The 23,515-nt window shown below is 48.9% G+C and overlaps 1 protein-coding gene across 2 annotated transcripts; it reads right to left on the reverse strand.

The window, feature by feature from the left end:
- Positions 1-6,448: 6,448 nt before the first annotated feature.
- MMAB (metabolism of cobalamin associated B) lies at positions 6,449-23,458 on the reverse strand. Of its 2 annotated transcripts, XM_049866508.1 has the most exons (9): positions 23,291-23,458; positions 19,093-19,154; positions 14,459-14,552; positions 12,564-12,621; positions 11,747-11,819; positions 11,396-11,493; positions 11,046-11,110; positions 8,188-8,247; positions 6,449-6,878 (listed from the first exon to the last, which is right to left on the reverse strand). In XM_049866508.1, exons 1-9 carry the CDS (start codon positions 23,404-23,406, stop codon positions 6,797-6,799), a joined length of 708 nt encoding a protein of 235 aa, XP_049722465.1. In that variant the 5' UTR covers positions 23,407-23,458; the 3' UTR covers positions 6,449-6,796. The 2 variants fall into 2 exon arrangements, with proteins under 2 accessions (XP_049722465.1, XP_049722466.1); XM_049866509.1 differs by lacking the exons at positions 6,449-6,878; positions 8,188-8,247 and adding an exon at positions 10,718-10,833.
- Between the last annotated feature and the right edge of the window lie 57 nt (positions 23,459-23,515).

Below are 23,515 nucleotides of genomic sequence, written 5' to 3' on the forward strand. Positions count from 1 at the left end.
CTTCCTTGGAGTGGCCACTTGTGCCCAAGGCAGCCAGGATGCTCCCAGGCTTCTGATGCCCTCTCCTCCTCTCCTGGAGAAACCACACCCCATGTCATTGTCAATTACACCCAATTGGCAACTGTCCCAAGATAGCCACCCCATGTGAATCTGAAGACCAAGGTCCTTGTCCTGGAGACTGTAGGCAGCGTGAGTCCCTGTGGAAAGGGAAGAATGTGCTGGAGGTAGGCAGACCCCAGATCTAGTCCTAGATGTCCTTACTTGCTGTGTGACAGTGGCCAATGCGCTGTCTCCCTGTGCCTCAGTGTTTGCATCTGTGAAATACTAATGCTAATATCTACCTGGTGGGGCTGTTTGGGGAGTAAGCTAAGTGCACACAGAAGGTGCTCTCTCAGTGTTGGCTATGGTTTGAAAAAGGTTTTAAAAGCTCTGGCACATAAGAAGCTAAACAAAAACAAGCCTGTTGCCATCAAGTTGATTCCAACTCATGGCGACACCATGTATCCCAGAGTAGAAATGTGCTCCACAGGGTTTTCTTGGCTCTCATCTTTACAGAAGCAGATCTCCAGGCCTTTGTTCCAAGGTGCCACTGGGTGGGTTCGAACCTCCAGCCTCTAGGTTAGCAGTTCTCTGTAACACATGGGGTTGCCATGAGTCAGAATCGACCTGATAACAACAGGTGCTTCACCTGGGCCTGAGCTATTTTGGAAATGCTTTGAAAACGATAAAACCCAACTCAAATTCAATAACCATAGATAGCTACGTTTGTTTGAGCGGCTACCATGTGCCACCATGTGCCAGGCTCATGGACTCAGAAGTTGGTATTATTATCTCCAGTTATAAAAGATACAGACTGAGGCCCGGAGTGGTTCAACAATTTGCTCAAGGTGACTCAGCTAGGAAGGAGCAGACCCAGAACTTGAGTTCAAATAAGAATTAACTATAACAGCAGCTAACATTTGCCAGGCGGTATGCTAAGCTCTTTCACATATTACCTCATTAAACCCCCCAGCGGCCCTATGGGGTCGATATTGTTACTATTCCCATTTTACAGATGGAGAAGCCGAGTCTGAGAAAGATGGAATGCCTTGCCCTGAGTCCCAAAGCTGGGAAGTGACAGAGCTGGTCTTAAAGCCAAGTCAGCCTGAAGCCCAAGGCCCAGCCATGCCCTTGGCTGTCATTCACTGCCCTACACAGTCTTGCAAGCATCAAGGTCATCTCATCAGCCTTTCCCGGCCAGCCCCAAGTGTTCATTCTCGCACTTCAAGGCTGGGACTGCATGAACCCCCCAAAGAGGCTGCAGGGGAAGGCCGCCTTGTGAATCTGGACTTGCTGTAGGTCCTGAAGAGGCCGTTGCACGGGTTTATTTTAGAACAGGGATTCTTCCTTAGGGTTTCCAAGGACTCTGTAGCACTGTGTGCAACCTCTAAACCTAAATGTGGGGGCATCCACCTAGGAACAGCGTACACATACCTTTCACCATAATTCCAAAGATGACAAACCACGGCTTTAGAAGCTTCTGCTTCCGTGGAGTGGGAGAACATGAGGGACATCCTGAAGTTCCCAGGTCTCCCCGACCTTGCCCTTCCCCGGCCTCTGTAGGGCTCAAATGCTATCTTCCACGAGGGACTCTCAGAAAAGAAAAGCAACAGGCCGACGCGCGTTAAAACTGCACCCCCAGCCGGACTGCAGAGGTGAATTTATTTCCCTTGCTAATCAAAAAAGGACCTGCTTGGGTCCAGTCCTGCCAGCAAGATTCCAGAGCCCCGTTCTGAGGGGAGGAACGAGCCACAAATCCTTCCCGGCCCTGATTTATGCAGCATTCACGCAGAATTTATTATCCAAAGAATTTTATTCAATTACACTTGAAATGCCTCTGGGTTCTTAAAGGTTCCGTAGTGATAACTGGGACAGAGCGATCGTAAAACTAGATGGGCTGTCGGAAGAAGGTGTCGGGGAGGAGGCGAGGGTGACATTGCGGCTGACAGGGGATTCGGAACCGGGGACATTTGTCATTGGGATATGTTACAAGTTCGGGCTGCAAAAAGTACTCGCTGAAAAATGCATGTTAACAATTGCCATGAAATATCAGTTAAGGGAAACGAGGTTGAGAAATGAGACAGGAGAATCTATTAGAGCCGGGCATCGTTCACCGCAGCCCAGGTCGTGATTAAAGCGGTTGTCAAACAGCAGTGGAGTATGAGGCAAGGGGCACTGGGCCAGGAGTCGGGGGACCTAGGCCCCCATCTTGCTGTGACTCGCTGGGACACGTTGGTTGTCCCCTCTGAGCCTCAGTTTCCTCACCTGCAAAGTGGGGCATACCACAAGTGTCTCCCTCCAGGGCTGCTGTGAGGTTTAGATGACGTCTGCGGAGCACATGGCTTGGTGCCTGGCACAGAGCAAGGGCTTATATCACGCTGGCTGGTGTCATTATTACTGTGGGATTCTCTGGGTCAAACAGTCAACAACCAGGAGTCCTTGGGTGGTGCAAACGGCTAAGTGCTCAACTACTAGCTGAAAGGATGGCGGTTTGAACCCACCCAGAGACACCTCAGAAGAGAGACTTGGCCATCTGCTTCCAAAAGGTCACAGCTTTGAAAACCCCATGGAGCAGTTCTACTCTGCACACATAGGGTTGCCAAGAGTTGTATTCGATGTGGCGTCTGGGGTCTTAAATGCTAACAAGCGGCCATCTAAGATGCATCAATTGGTCTCAACCCACCTGGATCAAAGGAGAATGAAGAACACCAAGGTCACACGATAACTATGAGCCCAAGAGACAGAAAGGGCCACATGAACCAGAGACTTACATCATCTTGAGACCAGAAGAACTAGATGGTGCCCGGCCACAACTGATGACTGCCCTGACAGGGAACACAACAGAGAACCCCTGAGGGAGCAGGAGATCAGTGGGATGCAGACCCCAAATTCTCACAAAAAAACCATACTTAATGGTCTGACTGAGACTAGAGGAATCCCGGTGGTCATGGTCCCCAAACCTTCTGTTGGCCCAGGACAGGAACCATTCCCGAAGACAACTCATCAGACATGGAAGGGACTGAACAATGGGTAGGAGAGAGATGCTGATGAAGAGTGAGCTCCTTGCATCAGGTGGACACTTGAGACTGTGTTGGCATCTCCTGTCTGGAGGGGGGATGGGAGGGTAGAGAGGGTTAGAAACTGGCAAAATTGTCACGAAAGGAGAGACTGGAAGGGCTGACTCATTAGGGGGAGAATAAGTGGGAGTATGGAGTAAGGTGTATATAAGCTTATATGTGACAGACTGACTTGATTTGTAAACGTTCGCTTAAAGCTCAATAAAAATTATTAAAAAAAAAAAGAGTTGTATTTGACTTGATGGCAACTCATAACGACAACAGCTTATCTCTGGTAAACAAAAACAAAAGCCAAACCCATTGCTGTTGAGTCGATTCCAACTCAGCAACCCTATACGACAAAGTAGAACTGCCCCATAGGGTTTCCAAGGAGTGGCTGGTGAATTTGAACTGCCGACCTTTTGGACAGCAGCCGAATGCTTAACCACAGTGCCACCAGGGCTCCTTTATCTCCCTCCGGTAAGGGTGCTAAACACTGTGATGTGCAGAGCAGGACCTGGGTGAAGCAAGTGAGGAGTCACTTTGGGTACAAAATTACAAGACGTGCCAACACACTCAGTAATCGAGATAATATTTTAATGAAATGAGTTTTTTGGGTTTTTTTGTTTAAATAATCTGTTTTATTGTGGTAAAAAGTATGTAACAAAACATTTGCCATTTCAACATTTTTTACATGAATTAATTCAGTGACATTACTTCCGTTCATGTTGTGCCACCAGCACCACTATCCAGCTCCAAATTGCTCCATCGCCCTTAACAGAAACTCAGTGCCGCCTAAGCTTAATGCGATATCTTAAAAAAACAAAATAACGCCAGGAAAAAAAAAAAAAACCCTATGGTGAACAAACTACCACAATTTTAAATAAAAACAGGCTGTTGTTTCACAACCCTGCATTACTGTGTAATCACAACGGTCACTGGAGCGCTGACAGTGGCGTGGAGATTGGGCAATGGGGGCTTTATACATAGTTGTGTTTTTTTATTGTATTGTCGTGTGCCGTCCAGTCAATTCCGACTCACAGTGACCCCCTATGACAGAGTAGAACTGCCCCATAGGGTTTCCTAGGCTGTAATCTTTACTGGAGAAGATCGCCAGGTCTTTCTCCCACGGTGCTGCTGGTGGGCTTGAACCACCGACCTTTGGTTCCAGCTGAGCGCTTCACCATTGCACGAGTAAGGCTTCTTTTGATTGTAGAGCTTGTATTAAGTTTTTCCACTTAATTCAAAATATGGGAGGATGTTGTGATAAATGTCCATGGGGGCCACATGTTTTCTTTTCCCTCAGATTCCAGTGTGACTCGTTAGGGCACCGCCAAAGAGCAGATATTTCATACCAGCCCACCCTCTGGGCTCACCAATGGCGGCATTCTCAGGTTTTCCCAGGATGGAGGCAGAGGAGAGAAACCCCTCCAGGGATGCCCAGTGTGCTCTCCGCCTGGGCGGGTTCTCGGGCCAAGGTTTGCTGGACCTGGGAGCCCGAAGGTTCACATCCGTCCTGCAATGGCCTGTCCTTGGAAGGACTGGTGGGGACAGGACCTGTATGTGGCCTCGTTTCAAAGATGGTCACTTGACGATGTTGTTATTCGCTCAAAGGGCTCCCCTCATCTCTGTAGGATGTCTTACCATGGCTGGGAGTGTCGGCTGATGTGTTATTATAGACATCCTGCTTCTTCTAGAAAGATTCTGAGGTGAGGGCAGAATTGAGTGACGTGCTCTTGGCCGAGCCTCAGGGCTTAGATGGCACAGTTAACCGCCATTAAACAACAACAACAAAAACAAACCAGTTGCTATCGATTTTGACTTAAGGCAACCCATGTGCATCAGAGTAGAACTGTGTGCCATAGGGCTTTCCATGGATGAGTTTTTGGAAGTAGATCGCCAGACCTCTTTCGAGGTGCACCTGGGTGGACCTGAACCTCCAACCTTTTGGTTAGCAGCTGAGTGCCTTAACCATTTGCACAACCCAGGGACTCCTAGACACCATTAGTCTCTCCTGCCTCACGTATATCTCCTGTTCTCAGTTGTCTTTACAAACAACCAAGCACTCACTATATGGCAGAGCTGGTGCTCACCGAGGGGTCGGTGAAGAGGGAGGGATTCGACATGGCTGCTTCCTGGAGGATATTCACCGAGGGGTCATCCACCCATCAACCGGTCAGCTTAAGAGGGCCACGGCAGCATGCCAGGAATGAAAGGACTCAGAAGAGACAAAACATGCCTGTCTCTCCTGCAAAATTAGCAAGTGAGGTGCTAAGAAAATACGCAGTGACTGATCATGGAGTGTTCACTGACTTGCCAGGGAGTAGGACAGCAGCATGGCCAGCCTCCCCCAGCCTAGCATGGTGCCTCATGCTAAGCAGGCCCCAATAAAAAAATGACTGCTGGACTGAGTTCACTAGCCCTGACAGTTAGCAAGAGCCTGCCCTTCCGAAAAGTCATTTCCTGCAATTAGCAGCAAGGGATCTTCAGGTTCTCAGGGCTGCCTCTCTGCCCTTCATAAATAATCCCCCTTCCCAAGGACGCAGCTGGCACTGCCTGTGCCGTTTCATGGTGGGGGGAGCAGTGGTGACAAATGAAATAAAATACAGCCATGGCATGGCTCACGGAGGCATAAACCAGCCAAGCGCGACCTCAGAGAAATACATCTCGTTGGTGTCAGCACCGTTGGAAACAGATCTTATTTTCTCGAGCTGGGCCCACGCCCCCAGACTCTCAATGCCATCCGACTGGGCAGAAGCAGGAAATGCCCCCGTGGAGCAAGATGGTGTTTCTCTCCCCAGGGTCTCTGTCCTCTTTAGAGAGGATTCTCCAAGCTGCCCCACGCCCCACACACACGTCAATCCAGTGGAGTGTTTCTGAAGCCTCGCCTGTAAATCTGCAGCCGGCCTTCTCCCCACACTTCAGCGGTGATGGGTGGCTCCGAGGTGACTAAACTTCCAAATCCTGTCTGCCTTCTCCTTTATAAATGTGACATTTAAAGCCCCTCTGGCACTGGTAAGTCACAATTACATTTCCAAGGGCCTCTGGTAGCAGTCCGAATCCTTGAACAACCTGAGCAGTCGCTCAAGCCTACGGGCACTCTGGCGCTCTATTTGCCTCTCTATCTATATACCTCCCTCTCTCTCTATTTGTCTATCTATATACCTCAACTCGACAGCACTGGTTTTTTTTTGGGGGGGGGTGGGTTATACCTACCTCTCTATTTACCTACCTATATACCTACCTCTCTCTATCTACCTATTTGCCTCTCTACCTATATACCTACCTCTCTCCCGTGCATGCACACACACGTGTGCACGCACACATAAACATGCACACACACACACAAAGGCTCAAGCCTTTCCCACTTTTATTCTTTTTCCACAGGGCTCCTTCTCATTCCAGCCATCATCTGCCCTTCTGTTCCACAATACTGAATTCATTCCCACCTTCCCCGGGGCCAAGGAGAGCCTGGAGCAGGGACAGGATTCTGGAACAGTTCCCTGGGGGATGTGGCAGGGACTATGAACCAGAGCTATGTCTGGATAAAGGTCAGCATCCAGCCCCCTGGGGGAGACCTTCAAGGATCAGGCCAGTAAGGGGCAAACTCTTCTCTTCACCTCTTGGCCATCAGCACCACTGAGGGGTCTAAGATGCCTCCCCTGCCCTCGTCTCCAGCGCATCAGGCTCAGTCCCGGCCGTCAGGGCTTCTTGTATATCTTTTCCTGATTGCCCTCCTTCATGGCTGTGTATCTGGCTAACGTGAAGAGGTAGTCACTGAGTCTACATGGGGAGAAAGAAGCAATGGGAATCATTTGAAACAAGAGATCAATGCTAACTGGGTCCTTTCCATACTAACCTTCGAGGAGGCAGTATAAATTCTGTGCTCCCAGGAATACTGGGTGGGGACAGCGGGTGATTGGCCGACTTGGGCTTGATGGATGGCACACGATGGAAGCTTCCATGACAGCCAAAGTCCCCCCCCCCACACCCCCCCACCAACTCTGGCGCCAGGGCTGGGGCTGTTGCTGCAGGATGAGGGCCCTGCCCTGCCCCCACGCTAGCGCTAGAGGGCAGGGTTTCTGCATCTTCAAGTGACCAGGATTGGTGTTTCCCAAACTCGAGTGTGCGCCCAAATCCCCGGGACCTTGTGAACATGCAGAGTCAGGCTTAGGAGGGAGGGAGGCTTGGGATTCTGCTCGGTTTATGCTCTGGAGAGCAGCAACATGCTGGCTCCCGCCTGCTCTGTGAGGCCTCTCTGAGGGAATGGACAGACAGCCCACACAACACCGTTCGGCCATAAAGGCTGCCCACTGGTCACAGCTGTGGAGATGGAATGGCACTGTTCCTCAACAGTCGCCCCAGGGAGAACCCACTCCACTCCCAGAAGGAGGGGGGCTGTCCGGATCCATCATGTCCCCACAGGAGGAGTGTCCAAAGTAATGCACGGCACCCAGCCGCATGGTCCCTTTCTGGCCACCCAGGGCAGCTCCTATCTTCCAGCTTGTTCTTTGCCACTGGGCTCCAACCTTGCCCACACAAGCACTGCACAAGCCAAAGCTGGGGGTGAGTTTGAAGTGGAAACTGGTAGGGCGGGCTTTGGGCTGCTGAGGTTGAGCTGGGAGGGTGGAGTCCTCCCCAGGTTAGACCAGCTCACTGGGGCCTGCCCTGGGGCCCAGACAGTCTGGAAATACAGCTCTGCCTGGCTGTCTTCTCCCTGTTCATATTGTCCAGGGGCGGGGGAGGGGGGACACTGGCTGAGAGAAGGGTCCCACTTCCTGGGCTCCCTGATCAGTCACCACCAAGATATCCAGCCTCAAAGAGGTCCCACTTTGACCACGCTGTCCCCTTCTATTTAGTTTTCTTTCCTGGTTTTGCTTATAGCAGCCTCCCCCAACAAGGTCCTAACCTCTCCGGGGATAGCTGCTTCCCCAAGTCTAGCATCTGGTACACAGCAGCTACTTGGTGACTATTCAGTGAGTGAATGACCAAATCCCAGCCTGCTCCTCGGCCCCATTCCACGGTGACTACTTCCCACAGAATGTGCTCGGTGTTTCAGAGGAGAGATACTCTCTGAAGCCCACCTAAGTACCTGTTTAAGAATTTGGCCACGTTTGCATCAGTCTCTCCTGCCTGGACCAGAGGCACCACGCTGGAAAGGGAGGAGACAGGCCATCAGGCCATAGTACAGTGTTCTTCACACCCACCTCCTGGGACAGGGCCTGAGCCCTGAGCAGAGCCCCACAGCCTGGCGCCCCCTGACCCGAACCTGCACAAAGATCACCAGCCCTACAGATGGAAAACCAGCACCAGTGTGTTTAAGCAAGGCACCAACCCTCCTTCTGGGGGCAGATCACGCGAGTGGCCTGGCTGAGGAGGGGAGAAGGACGGCAGAGGGGGCGCAGGGCCCTACAGCCCAAGCTGTCTGCCTTTATCTCACGAAGCCTGGGGGTCCTCCCTGGGTGCCGCAGGGTGGAGAAGAAGGTAACTTTTTCCCCAGAGGGTTACCGCTCTAAGCCCCTTCTCAGTTATGATGTAGAGTAACTTCCCGTTGCCACTGGGTTGACTCCAGCTCACAGCAACCCCATGTGTGTCAGAGCAGAACTGGGCTCCACACAGTCTTCAGCGGCTGATTTTTTGGCAGGAGATCACCAGGACCTTCTTCTGAGGCACCGCTGGGTGGACTTGAACCACGAACCTTTAGGTTAGCAGCTGAGTACATTAACTGCTTGCACCACCCAGGGACTCCAACTTCACAGGGGAAAAAAAGACCCAGGCAAACCAAACTCCCCATTCTGTGTCTGAGTCTGAACTCACTGGTGCTCTCCCAGTCTGTGTACAGGCCTTCTAGACAGTGGGCTGCCATTTCTTGAGCACTCGTGGTGGCTCGGCAGGCCGGTGCCAAGCCCCTCCTGCACAGCACCTCTGCCTGCACAACCCTTGCTGGGCGCCACACTCCCCACTTTCAAGATGAGCAAACTGAGGCACATGGTTTCTGTCTCCAGCCCAGGCCACACAGCCAGCAATTAGCCCGATAGGATATGTGTCTAGGCTGGCCCCCCAAAGCTTGTGCGTCCCTGCAGCTGCAGCTGCCCCGTGAAGGCACCCTGCACTGAGCACTGGGCCTTCCCCCCATGGTGGCCCACAGTTTCCATACCACGGACAGTCTGCATGCTGTCACTTCAATATGGTACAATTGTCTGGTGGCGTGATGGCCCGTTGTCTGCTCAGCCAGTCCCCACTGTTGGGCCTTTGGGTCCTTTGTTTACAAATGTATGCTATTCTGAGTACTGCTGACGTAGATGGCTTAGGAAAAAGTATCATAGTTTTCTTATGAAGCCAAAGCTCCTTGTTAACCAGGATCCTTTCAAGACCATCTGGGACCAAAACCTTTTGGTAAAGGACACACCTTTGTGATGTGGGACTGTGGAGATTGGGGTTTGGGGCCAGACAGACCTGGGCTTAAATCCTGACTCCGCCATGAACCACCTGGGGTGACCCAGGCCATGACATCACCTCTCTGAGCCCCAACTTCCTCCCTCCTGTGAAAGGAGGGCCACCATTGCCTCTCTCCCAGGGTTATCCATCAGTGGAATCAGGAAAACATGAACAGAAAGTACCAGCACGGTCCTGGCACAGCCCTGTCCGTTGTAGCAAAGCAGGGTTTTATTTCCATTTCTCTGTAAAGCTTTGTGCCTGGTTCATGAATGGTAAAAATAAATACAGGTTTTGTAATTACTCCTTTGAAATTTCTTTGCAAAGGCTGTCAGTAGCTTTTGGAGGCCCCTCCTCTCTCCAACTCTGAGTCAGATGGGCTTAGGGTTGGTCTGTTGACAGCTTCCATCTGGACCCCCATGGCCCCTCCAGGCCCTTCTTTACCCAGCAGCCAGAGGGGTCCTTTCAAAATGCAGATCCTATCTCATCACATGACCTAGATCCCATGGAGACCCTCCATACCTGGAGCCTATCAGTGGCTTCCTGTTGCTGTCAGGATGAGACAGACTCCCTGCTGGTCCTAGGCGCCCGTCTGGCCTGGCCTCTGTCACCCCTCTAGCTTTGTCTTGCCCCATGTGCCCCCAGCTCTCTGCATCCAGGCCCTCCCACCGCCCTTCTATTCTCTCAAAGCAGGCGGCTGCCTCCCACTTTGGGCCCTCACCCTGCTGCTCCTTCTGCCTGACACTGCCCTGTCCCTCCCCGTTATCCTTCAACTCTCAGCTCAGACTGCATGGCTCCCAGAGAACTTCCCTGCCTGCATTCCCCAAGGCTGGGGCATCCTGGCTCTGAGCACCTTTCCCTCCTGGTCCTTGTCAGGGCATGTAGTTCTACAGTCACTCAGTCATGCTCAGCTCAAACAGCACTTCCCCTCTCGGGCAGCCTCCCCTAACCACACCATCTAAGTTAATGCCCCAGGAACTGGGGAGCTGAGTACTCTTTTGTGCCTGAGAAACTGTGTATCTTGTGAATGTATTACCTGGCCCAAATAATTACAAACAAAGTAACTAGGACCTGCTCCCACCTTGCTCACGCTTATCTGCCACATAGCTCTGACCGTGATGTGAAATTACATCATGTATTGGTTTGTTTAAGGAGCCATGGTGGCACAGTGGTTAAGCACTTGCCTGCTAACTGAAAGGTCAGCGGTTCAAATCCACCAGCTGTTCCACAGGAGAAAGATGTGGCGGTCTGCTTCCATAAAGATTACAGCTTTGGGAACTCCATGGGGCAGTTCAACTCCGTCCTATAGGGTCATTACGAGTCAGAATTGACTCGATGGCAACAGGTAATGGGTATTGGTTTGTTTGGTTATGTATCATTGGCTCCCCCCGGAACATAAGGGCTCTGGGGACAGGGACTTGGGCATGTAGAAGGTCTGTCGACAAGTGGCTGGATCCTGTCATGCCTGCCCCCCACCCTGACGAGGCTCCCTCTCCCTCTCCTCGGGCCCCTTACCATCTCTCAGCTCGGCGGCACACGGCCCGGCAGAGGTGCAACATGGAGCTGCTCTTGCCTCCCGACTGTAAGGAGAAAGTACGTGTTGGCCGGGGACAGAGGTGCGGGTGTGGCGTGCCCACTGCAGTCAGGGGGCTGCTCAGACATGCAGGCCCTGCCCCCCCATAGGCAGTATTCTACTCCTCCCCCTCCACCATGGGTGGGGCTGGGTGGGGGACCTGGAGGGGACTTGGGGGGCCATTTCTGTCACTGTCAGAGCAGTGAGAGGTAACCTAGTCAAAGCCTATGTGTTTCTGTCAATACATGTGGCCGGCAGCCACCCCCCAGGGCAGAGGCCGTCTAATACCTACAGGCAGAATAAAGGCCGTGAGGGGTGGGAGCTGGCTGGTGTACTTGTCGATCCACTGCTCCAGCTCCAGGATGGGTCCCTCCATGAATGTGGTGTGTTCTGAGGTGTCGAGGAGCAGAAAGGAGATGCCATGAGGCCCAACGGGCATCATGGAGGGAACAGCCCCCATGTCCCTTCTCCCCGGGGAGCCACACAAACCCCTTCCACTGACGCAGGTGGTACCTTCCCTCCAGGGTCCTGACTGGCCCACCTGTGGGTCCCAGGTGGTGACACCCGGGGGAGACCCACCCTGGGGGCCCAGACCGCCCCCCGCCCAGGGCCTCTCAACACACAGAGCAGATTGGAGAATTACTTAAGTGGGCCTCCCTGGCTGAGGAGCGGGGAGTCGCGAGGGCGGAGCCGACATCCTGCAGCGTGCACTGGATCTGGGGGAAGCAGCAGAGGGCAAGAATGAAGCTCTGTTTGTGGGGTCCGGGCACACACAGCGTGATTATATGCAAGGCAAGCGAGTGCCAGTGTGCGAGGGGCTGTCGGAACCTCTAATTAGCAAACTCTGTCTGCACCTTCAGTACAGCTCGCCTTTCTTGGACACCCAGCCCTGCTGAGGGGTACCTGACATGGCTCTTTTGGGGGCTGTGGGAGGAAAAGTCTCCCTTGGAGGCAGCTGAGTTATGCAGACGGGTGAGTGTCAAGCATTCCAGTGATGGTCAAGATCAATGCCTTCCAAGTGCCTGGGACGTAGGCTGAAGGCTCCTGTGGCTGGGCTTCCCGGAGCTCTGCTCCCTGCCATGGCACTACCTCAAGCACTTCATGCAGGGTCACCACCTTGGTGCCCCTGACATTCTGGGCTGGGTCATTCTTTGTGGTGGGGGCTGTCCTATGCACTGTAGAATGTGGAGCAGCGACGCTGGCCTCTACCCACTCAGTGCCAGTAGCATCGCCTCCTCCCAACTCTTAACAACCAAAAATGTCTCTAGACACTGCCCAGGGTCCCCTGGGAGGCAGAATCACCCTGAGGTGAGAACGCCTGCATCTTATACTTCCCTCATTAATGCAGCCCTCACTGCCCACCTGTGAGGGAGGACCATCTCTACATGTCCCCATTTTATAGATAATGGGAAAAACCCACAGAGGGAGGCTGACTCTGAGGGGACGGTGATGCTACTCACTTTCTGAAGCTCTTCAACAAATGTGTGGCCCCTTTCTGTGATTAATTCCATAGCAAACCTAGGAGGAAAAAGGGGATAATAATTTGCCTCTAATTTAACATCCCCAGGGCCTGTCTGGCTGTGAGAGAAGATTCTTGGGTGGTGGGCCATTTAGCTAACTTTGCCCTAATAGCCATGGCGTTACTTTTCTTGCTGACCATAAGATCATCATAACCTTGCATTTGGACAGGGATATTTGCTTCTCAAAATGCCTTTTCTTCTACTCATTCATTCACTCAGCCATTGCTTCTGGATGCCTCCTTTGGCCAGGCCCGGTGACTCCTTGGGGAGCAGAAGCAGATCAGGCTCTGTCCAGTATACCTGGTATCCAGTGGGAAAGGGAGCGACGCTAAGCAGATCGCACACTACTGAGTATGCAGCTGCAAATCGGGGTCTGTGGTCTGAAGGGAAGGACAAGAGTCCCTGCCTCAGCTGGGGATCAGGGAGGGCTTCCTGGAGGAAGTGATGCTGGAGGTGGCGTTGTGAAGGCTGAGTAGAGTTCGTCGGTGAGGAGGGGTGGGGCAGGGAAAGCAGAGGTCAGGCCCCGGCTCTGGCTCCCGCAGCACACTGCAGCCCCTTCCATACCAGTCATGGTCCTGGCAGGGAACAGACAGCGGCAGTGGCGAAGGGTTACTGGAGAAGAGTTTAGTGAAGGGACTATGCTACTAACCCTAGAGAGCGCTGGCGCCTCGGCAGCACTGGTACAGAATCTGAAGCCAATCTGTCTGATTCCCATTCACCTTTACCCACAGGGCACTTTGTGAGCCAGTCAGCACTTGAGAATGTCACTGCTCACACTGTTAACAGCTTGCTGAGTGTGGTGGACTGTGCTACGATTCCCAAACAGTCACTGCCTCTCCCACTCCACTGATGTCAGGTGTGTCCATGTGACTGGCTCTGGCCAATGAAATGTGAACAGATGTGGTACAGGTCTCTTCTGGCGGAAGCTCCAAGAGCCAGTGTGAGCTTGCTGCCTTTTCCCTCTGCCACGATGGCTGGTATTGTTCCACACAGAGGCTGACCTGCCAGCCCAGGTCCCAGAGTGAAGGTCACATCAAGCAGAGGCACAGCCAACCTGCAAAGAGCTTGAGGCTTGAGCACAAATGACACCTTTGGTGGTGTAAGCCATGAGATTCAGAGGCTATTTGTTACTGCAGCATGGCCTGGCCCATTCTGACAGGTTCCCTGAGTCCACCTTCTAACCTTTGGCTGCTATAACAAACACCACCAACTTAGTGGCTTAAAACAATGCAGATTTCTAGCTTACAGTTCTGGAGGTCAGAAGTCCAATGTAGGTCTCACTGGGCTCAAATCAAAGTGTTGGGAAGGATGCCAGGCCCTTATCTAGCACATCTGATACACAATGTCCTGTGCTCAGCTCACCTCTTTCACTTAATCTGTGTACTTCAATGGCACATATACGCTCGCTTGAAAAATGGAGGGAGCCAAGGATAAGGGGAGGTGGCGAGGGACAGATGCCAGCTCAGGAGCAGACAGGGCCAGAAGGGAAAGGCATCTGCATCGCAGCAGATGCCCCCTGTGATTCCAGGTTGAGGCAAATCCCTCAAAGGTTGCCAACTTCCAGGACTAGCCAGCATTGCATGTATTTCCAGAAATTATATATACTAATCCCCAACTCAAACTCAACCTCAATGCCAATCTCGTCTCCCTTACCCAAGAAAAACCAAACCAAATCAAACCCGTTGCCGTGGAGTCAATTCCGACTCATAGCAACCCTATAGGACAGAGAAGAACTGCCTCATAGGGTTTCCAAGGAGCAGCTGGTGGATTCAAACTGCCAATGTTTTGGTTAGTAGTTGAGCTCTTAACCACTGAGCCATCAGGGCTCCCCTTACCCGATAGCTGAACTTAATTCATCTGTCGTTCCCACAGCTTCGAACACTTGGTCATCTTTGGGTCTTCTTTCTCCAGTGAAGGTGCTAGAAAACCCTGTGGGAAAATGTGTAGCTGGCTTAAATTACGACTCTTATTTTCTGATGTGCTCTTTTTAAAAACCTTAATTTGAAGTATAACATATATGCAGAAAATCATAAGCGTACAAGGTGAATCATACGGGTACAAGTTGATCAACTGTGTGACCAACTGAATGTGCCTCTCTGATCAGCACCCACATCAAGAAACAGAACATGACCAGCACCCTACAAGCCCCAACATGCTCCCTTCCAGTTGCTACCCCTCAAGAGTAACCACTATCCTGATTTCCTTCCTGATATGCTTTTATTTTAAACTTAAACATCCTGCACTAACCATCCTGATAAAGAAAAAATATATATATATAGTATATGTATCTTGTTAGTTGCTGTTGAGTCGGTTCCAACTCATAACAACCTTATTATGTATAATAGAACAAAACACTGCCTGGTCCTGCACTATCGTCACAATCATTGCTGTGTTTCAGCCCATTGTTGCAGCCACTGTGTCAATCCATCTTGTTGGAGGTCCTCTTTTTCACTGACGCTTTGCTTTACCAAGCATGATGTCTTTCTCCAGGGATTGGTCCCACCTGATAACATGTCCAAAGTAAGCAACCCAAAGTCTCACTATCCTCGCTTCTAAGAAGCATTCTGGCTGTACTTCTTCCAAGACAGTATATGTATATATTATATACACATTAAATTTTATTTCACATATAAGCAAAGTCCTCTGTCCTGCCTATGTCACATTTCCTGCTTCTCTTCCCCAACCCCTGGCAGCAGGAACTGGCCTAGCATGCATCAGCCAGGCTTTGGCGTTGCTATTTGATGACGTGGCACTCACAGGTAGGCTCTGGTGGTCTCCTGTTGAACATAAACACTTTCACAGAACACCAACATCTAACAAGTTGACTTTGTGACTGTGATGGACCGAGATCTGAATAAGACCACTCCGTAATCATGTATGACATCATTTTCTAAAGTTAAAACCTATGCAGATCTCTAAGTGTTGTTAGCTACTGTTGGGCTGGACCCTGAATCACGGCCACCCCACGCACAACGGAATGAAACACTGCCCGGTCCGGAGTCATCGCCGTGATCGGTTATGGATCAGGCCCTTAGGATCCATAGGGTTTTCACTGACTGACTTTTGGAAGTAAATCACCAGGCCTTTCTTCCTAGTCCATCTTAGTCTGAAAGCTCCATTGAAACCTGCTCAGCATCACAGCAACATACGAGCCTCCACTGACAGACGGGTGGTGCACTGGCTGGGAATCTAACCCTGGTCTCCTGCATGGAAGCTGAGAATTCTACCACTGAACCAACAGTGTCCCCTGAATCATGTCGGTATACTGTCCAAACTGCAAAAATGACCAAAGTCCTTTCCTGGCTAATGTGAGTAATTACTGCTTCTTTATTAATTACAGCTTCAGCCCCTCTTTGTTCTTCCCGCCTTCTACATAAAAAGTATTAAGACACCCAATCATAACTCCAGAAGTTAAGCTAGATAACTGGGATCTTCTAAAAATTAAACACTTACGTTCATGAAAAGATTACACCAAAAGAGTAAAAAGATAACTTACAGACTGGGAAAAAATGTTTGGCTATGACAAATCCAACAAAGGCCTAATCTCTAAACTCTACAGAAAATCCAACACCTCTACGACAAAAAGACAAACAATCCAATTAAAAAACGGGCAAAGGAAATGAACAGACACTTCACCAAAGGAGACATTCAAGCAGCCAACAGACACATGAGGACATGCTCTCGATCACTAGCCATTAAAAAAAAAAAAAGGTGCAAATCAAAACCACAATGAGATACCACCTCACCCCAGCATTACTGGCAAGAATAAAAAAAAAACAAAAATAACACATGTTGCCCTCCTGGTGAGAATGCAAAATGGTACAACCATTTTGGAAAATGGATATGATGCTTCCTTAGAAAGCTTGAAATAGAAATACCATATGATCCAGCAATCCCACTCCTAGGAACAGATCCTAGAGAAATAAGAGCTGTCACACAAATAGACATACGCACACCCACGTTCAATGCAGCATTGTTCACAATAGCAAAAAGATGGAAACAACCTAGAAGCTCATCAACAGACGAATGGATAAACAAACTATGGTACATATACACACAATGGAGTATTACACGATAAAGAATAATGATGAATCTGTGAAGCATCTCACAACATGGATGAATCTGGAGGGCATCATGCTGAGCGAAATAAGTCAATCACAAAAGGACAGATATCGTATGAGACCACTACTATAAAAACTCATGAAAAAGGCTTATACACAAAAAGAAACAATCTTTGATGGTTACAAGGGACTGGAGGGGTGGGGATAGAAAAACACTAAATAGACAATAGATAAGTCGGAACTGGAAACCCTGGTGGCGTAGTGGTTAAGTGCTACAGCTGCTAACCAAAGGGTCGGCAGTTCAAATCTGCCAGACACTCCTTGGAAACTCTACGGGGAAGTTCTGCTCTGTCTGACAGGGTCGCTGTGAGTTGGAATCAACTCAGCGGCACTGGGTTTGGGTTTTTTTTTTTAAGTCGTAACTTTGGTGAAGGTTAAGACAGTACACAATACTGGGGAAGCCAGCACAACTTGTACAAGGCAAGGTCATGGAAGCTCCAAAGACACATCCAAACCGCCTGAGGGACCAAATTACTGGGGACCATGGTCTGGGAAATATCTAGCTCAACTGGCATAACATAGTTTATAAAGAAAATGTTCTACATTCTACCTTGATGAGTAGCATCTGAGGTCTTAAAAGCCTGTGAGCGGCCATCGAAGATACTCCACCCCTTGGGAACAAGACAGAATGAAGAAAACCAAAGACACAAGGGAAATATTAGTCCAAAGGACCAATGGACCACAACTACCACGCTTCCACCAGACTGAGTCCAGCAGAACTAGATGGTGCCCAGCTACCAGCACTGACTGCCCTGACAGGCTCATAATAGAGGGTCCTGGACAGAGCTGGTGAAAAATGTAGAACAAAACTCACAAAAAAAAGACAAGAGTTACTGGCCTGACAGAGACTAGAGAAACCCCAAGAGTATGACCTCTGGACACCCTTTTGACTCAGTAATGAAGTCACTCCTGAGGTTCACCCTTCAGCCAAAGATTAGACAGGCCCATAAAACAAAATGAGATTAAAGGGGCACACCAGCCCAGTGGCAAGGACCAAAAGGCAGGAGGGGACAGGAAAGCTGGTAATAGGGAACCCAAGGTTGAGAAGGAAGAGTGCTGACATGTTGTGGGGTTGGTAACCACTGTTATAAAACAATATGTGTACTGTTTAACGAGTAGCTAGTCTGTTCTGTAAAACTTCTTCTAAAGTACAATAATAATTAAAAAAAAAAAAAACCCAATCATAAAAAACTACCTCCGCTTCCTAACAGCATTCAATCCGGAGCAAAGCCCTTCCCCAAATCACCTAGCGGAAGTCCTATCCTATAATAAGTCATAAGTCCTTCCAATACCCTCTGACTGAGCTGCCCTATGATTCCCTATGGTGTGCCATCTCCCTTGTCGCAACAAGCCAAGCAACCCAACTTCTATGCGTATCTGAATACACGTGTATTGTTCTGCAATTTGCTTTTTACTTATTTATTTATTGTGCTTTAAGTGAAAGTTTACAAATTCAGTCAGTCTCTCATACAAAAAGGTATACACACCTTGCTACGTACTCCTAGCTGTTCTCCTCCTAATGAGACAGCACACTCCTCCTCTCCACTCTGTATTCCCCATGTCCATTCCTGTCCCCCTCTTCCTTCTCATCACCTCCAGAAAGGAGTTGTCCACATAGTCTCATGTATCTACTTGAGCTAAGAAGCTCACTCCTCACCAGTATCATTATCTATCTTATGGTCCAGTCCAATCCATGTCTGGAGAGTTGGCTTCAGGAATGGTTCCAGTTTTGGGCTAACAAAGGGTCTGAGGTCCCTCTAGTCTCAGTCAGACCATTAAGCCTGGTCTTTTTACGAGAATTTGAAATCTGCACCCCACTGTTCTCCTACTCCATCAGGGATTCTCTGTTGTGTTCCCTGTCAGGGCAGTGAGTGGTGGTAGCTGGGCACCATCTAGTTCTTCTGGTCTCAGGCTATTGGAGTCTCTAGTTTATGTGGCCCTTTCTATCTCTTGGGCTCATCTTTACCATATGTCTTTGGTATTCTTCATTATCCTTTGTTCCAGGTGGGTTGAGACCAATTGATGCATCTCAGATGGCCACTTGCTAGCGTTTAAGACCCCAGATGCCTCTCACCAAAGTGGGATACATTTTGTTATGCCAACTGACCTGGTTGTCCCCTGAAACCATGGTCCCCAGACCCACATCCCTGCTACTCTGGCCTTTGAAGTATTTGGTTGTATTCAGGAATGCAACTTGTTTTTACCACTTCATATATCTTGGGCATTTTTCATTCTAGTACATTCAGGTCCGTCGCACACTTTTTAATAGTGGCAAAGTATTTGGAAGAAGTTTAAAATGAAGTCTAACATATGTCTTTTGCTACATTTTTCACCTGATCCCACCCTACCTTTGTCTCCTGTTTTGGTGTAAATCTTGGGGATCTTGGGCATCTTCAAGGAAGGCTGTGACCTAATGAGAAAGAAACATCAAGAGGTGGTTAGGCCATCAACAGATAAATGGATAAACAAAACACGGTACATACATACAACGGAATGTTATTCAATGATAAAGAGAAATAAAGTTCTGATACATGGTACAACATGGATGAACCTTGAAAACTTTGTGCTGAGAGAAATAAGTCAGACACAAAAGGGCAAATCATGTATGATCTCATTTACATGAAATACATAAAACAGACAAAGGCATAGAGACCAAAGTTTATTGGTGGTCACCTGGGACTAGGGTAAGGGGAAAATAGGGAGTTACTGCATAAGGGGTCCTGAGTTTCTGCTAGGGATGATGAAAAGCATTTGGAAATGGATACTGGTGGTAGATACACACAATAGTGAATGTAACTACTGTCAATGAATTGTACACTTAAAAATGGCTAAAATGGCAAATGTTTTGTCATATTTTACCACAATTTTAAAAAAGAGTGAGAGAGAGATAGTTACAGGAACAGCTTGCCCAGTGGAGCACCTCCTCCAGTGGGCCACCGCTTGCTGCTTATAACCTTGGAGGAGCACCTACCTCCCTCGGACAGTAAGTTCCTGTTGACGTATTTTCCCTTCACCCCTCCTAAATTGCAAACCCTCTGTGGTCAAGCTCTGTGTCTTGCCTGCATCTGTATTTGCATAACTGATAGAGTGCACTGCTCAAAGTAGATGCTCAACTAATATCTCCTAAAAGGACTTACTGACCACTTCCTATCAGCCAAGTACTTTGCTACGTTGGTTGCAAGCATTATCTGGAATATTCCCAACATCCCCAAAAGAAGGCATCTTCATTCTACCACTGAGGACACTAACTCACAGAGTAAGAGACTTACCTTTCTAGGTCACCCAGGGAGGAAAAGGTGGGGCTGGGACTCATGCCTAAGAGTATCTTACTCCGCAACCCAGACTCTTAGCTCTACCCCACCCAGAGCTCTCTTGGAGAGGAAGAAACCTGGACCATTTCCATTCTTTGAAGCTTCAAGTATATTCAGAAATGAATTCCCAACAGGCGGGTTCTGAAAAACTGTGGTATTTCCAAGTGGGAACATAACATCTTTAATGTTGTTAGCTAACGTTGAGTTGGCCACTGAGTCATGGCGACCCCATGCCTGATGGCATCAGCCCGTCGTGATCCACAGGGTTTTCACTGGCTGATTGGATCAGCAGGCCTTTCTTCCTCATCTGTCTTAGTCTGGAAGCTCCCCTGAAACCTGTTCAGCATCACAGTAACACACTGTCTTGCAGAAATCTGTGTCAGTGTGAAAACGGGGTGTGTCCGGCGTTTTCTGCAGTCTCCACTGACAGATGGGTGATGGCTGCACATCAGAAGCCTCAGCCAGGAAGTGAACCACAATCTCCCTCATGGACGGCAAAAATTCCACTCTTGAACCACTACTGTGTATTTTTTTTTTTAGATTTTTTTTTACTGTGCTTTAAGTGAAAGTTTACAAATCAAGTCAGTCTCTCATACAAAAATTTATACACACCTTGCTATATACTCCTAGTTGCTCTCCCCCTAAGGAGATGGCACGCTCCTTCCCTCCACTCTATTTTCATGTCTATTAGGCCAGCTTCTGACCCCCTCTGCTCTCTCCTCTCCCTTCCAGACAGGAGCTGCCCACATAGTCTCATGTGTCTACTTGATCCAAGAAACTCATTCTCCACCAGTATCATTTTCTATCCCGTTGTCCAGTCCCATCCCTGTCTGAAGAGTTGGCTTTGGGAATGGTTCCTGTCTTGGGCTAACGGAAGGTCTGGGGACCATGACCAAGCACCACCCGGGTGCTTCTAGTCTCCGTCAGATCAATAAATTTGGTCTTATTACGAGAATTTGGGGTCTTGATCCCACTGCTCTCCTTCTCCCACAGGGGTTCTCTGTTGTGGTCCCTGTCAGGGCAGTCATGAGTTGTAGCCCGGCACCATCTAGTTCTTCTGGTCTCAGGCTGATGTAGTCTTTGGTTTATGTGGCCCCTTCTGTCTCTTGGGCTCATAATTACCTTGTGTCTTTGGTGTTCTTCATTCTCCTGTGCTCCAAGTGGGTTGAGACCCATTGATGCATCTTAGATGGCTGACTGCTAGTGTTTAAGACCCCAGGTATCACTCTCCCAAGTGGGATGCAGAATGTCTTCTTAATAGATTTTATTATGCCAATTGACTCAGATGTCCCCTGAAACCATGGTCCCCAAACCCCTGCCCCCGCTACGGTGGCCATTGAAGCGTTCAGTTTATCCAGGAAACTTCTTTGCTTTTGGTTTAGTCCAGTTGTGCTGACCTCTCCGGTACTGTGTGTTGTCTTTCCCTTCACCTAAAATAATTCTTAACTACTATCTAATTAGTGAATATCCCTCTCCCTCCCTCCCTCCCCCTTCTAGTAACCACCAAAGAATATTTACTTCTCTCTTTAAACTGTTTCTCAAGTTCTTATAATAGTGGTGTCTTATACAATATTTGTCCTTTTACAACTGACTAATTTCACTCAGTATAATGCCTTTCAGATTCCTCCATGTTATGAAATGTTTTGCAGATTCATCACTGTTCTTTATTGATGCACAGTATTCCATAGTGTGAATATACATAATTTATTTATCCATTCATCCATTGATGGGCATCTTGGTTGCTTCCACCTTTTTGCTATTGTAAACAGTGCTGCACTGAACATGGGTGTGCATGTATCTGTTTGTGTAAAGGCTCTTATTTCTCAAAGATATATTCCAAGGAGTGGGACTGCTGGATCATATGGTAGTTCTATTTCTAGCTTTTTAAGGAAGTGCCAAATCAATTTCCAAAGTGGTTGTACCATTTTACATTTCCACCAGCAGCGTATAAGAGTTCCATTCTCTCCACAACCTCTCCAACATTTACTGTTTTGTGTTTTTTGGATTAATGCCAGCCTTGCTGGAGTGAGATGGAATCTCATTGTAGTTTTGATTTGCATTTCTCTAATGGCTAATGATCATGAGTATTTCCTCATGTATCTGTTAGCTACCTGAATGTCTTCTTTAGTGAAGTGCCTGTTGATGTCTTTTGCCCATTTTTTAATTGGGTTATTTGTCTTTTTTTGTAGTTGAGTTTTTGCAGTATCATGTAGATTTTAGAGATCAGGCTGTGATCGGAAATGCCATAGCTAAAAACTTTTTCCCAGTCTGTAGGTAATCTTTTTAGTCTTCTGGTGAAGTCTTTGTATGAGCATAGGTGTTTGATTTTCAGGAGCTCCCAGTTATCTAGTTTCTCTTCTGCATTGTTAGTAATGTTTTGTATACTATTTATGCCATATATTAGGGCTCCTAACGTTGTCCCTATTTTTTCTTCCATGATCTTTATTGTTTTAGATTTTACATTTAGGTCTTTGATCCCTTTTGAGTTAGTTTTTGTGCATGGAGTGGCGTATGGGTCTTATTTCACTTTTTTTGCAGATGGATATCCAGTTATGCCAGCACCATTTGTTAAAAAGACTGTCTTTTCCCCATTTAACTGAGTTTGGGCCTTTGTCAAATATCAACTGCTCATATGTGGATGGATTTATGTCTGGATTCTCAACTCTGTCCCCTTGGTCTATGTATCTGTTGTTGTACCACCACTGTGTATCTTAAGAAAAAAAACCAAACCGTTGCTCCATGTGCATCTTAATATACACCTCAAAATTAAAATGTAACATTATACTGTTATTCAAAGGTTAAATTACTGTATCTATGACATGTTAATTTCTCATTAGTTTGTGGTGCTGAAAAGGTTCTGAGGTTCAGGAATGCGGTGCAAGTTCCAAGTAGTATGATGAAAGCCATCTTTAGATCGTGTTGGCGTTATCTGTGTCTTAAAGCATAACTCGAAATTGAAGACCCTCCTCTGAGACCGGGCAAGACATCCCTCCCGGCCCACACGGGATACGCTCTGCTCTGCTTGATGACTGCTGAGCCTCGGACTGGTGCAAAGAAAGCCTGGTCTCTACCTTCCACGGTGCCTGCGTTGCCATTGTGACGTCAAGAGTTCTTATGTCACCGGGACATCATCGGGCAGCTGACGCGATGACCTCACGCGATGTGACATAACACTTGGCGGCCACGCCCCGATTCACGGCAGGTATCCGAGTTACCCTCCCAGTCAGGCACTCACCTATCCTCGTTTTCCACACCCTGAGGGCCGCGGCTCTGGAAACGGAGATACAGTACCCTGCCGGCGCCGAGGCACCCGCGCAGGCCAAGGCGGCCTTTCAGGCCCCACACAGCCATTCTCCCGATCGCAAATTGAGGGCTGACCCCGCCAGGCTCCCGTCCACGTCCCGCCGGCACTCCACCAACAACCGACCACGCCTCCACTCAGCCACAGTTTTCAATTGGT

This window comes from Elephas maximus, chromosome 22 (assembly GCF_024166365.1).
Source record: "Elephas maximus indicus isolate mEleMax1 chromosome 22, mEleMax1 primary haplotype, whole genome shotgun sequence".
NCBI classification, from domain to species: domain Eukaryota; kingdom Metazoa; phylum Chordata; class Mammalia; order Proboscidea; family Elephantidae; genus Elephas; species Elephas maximus.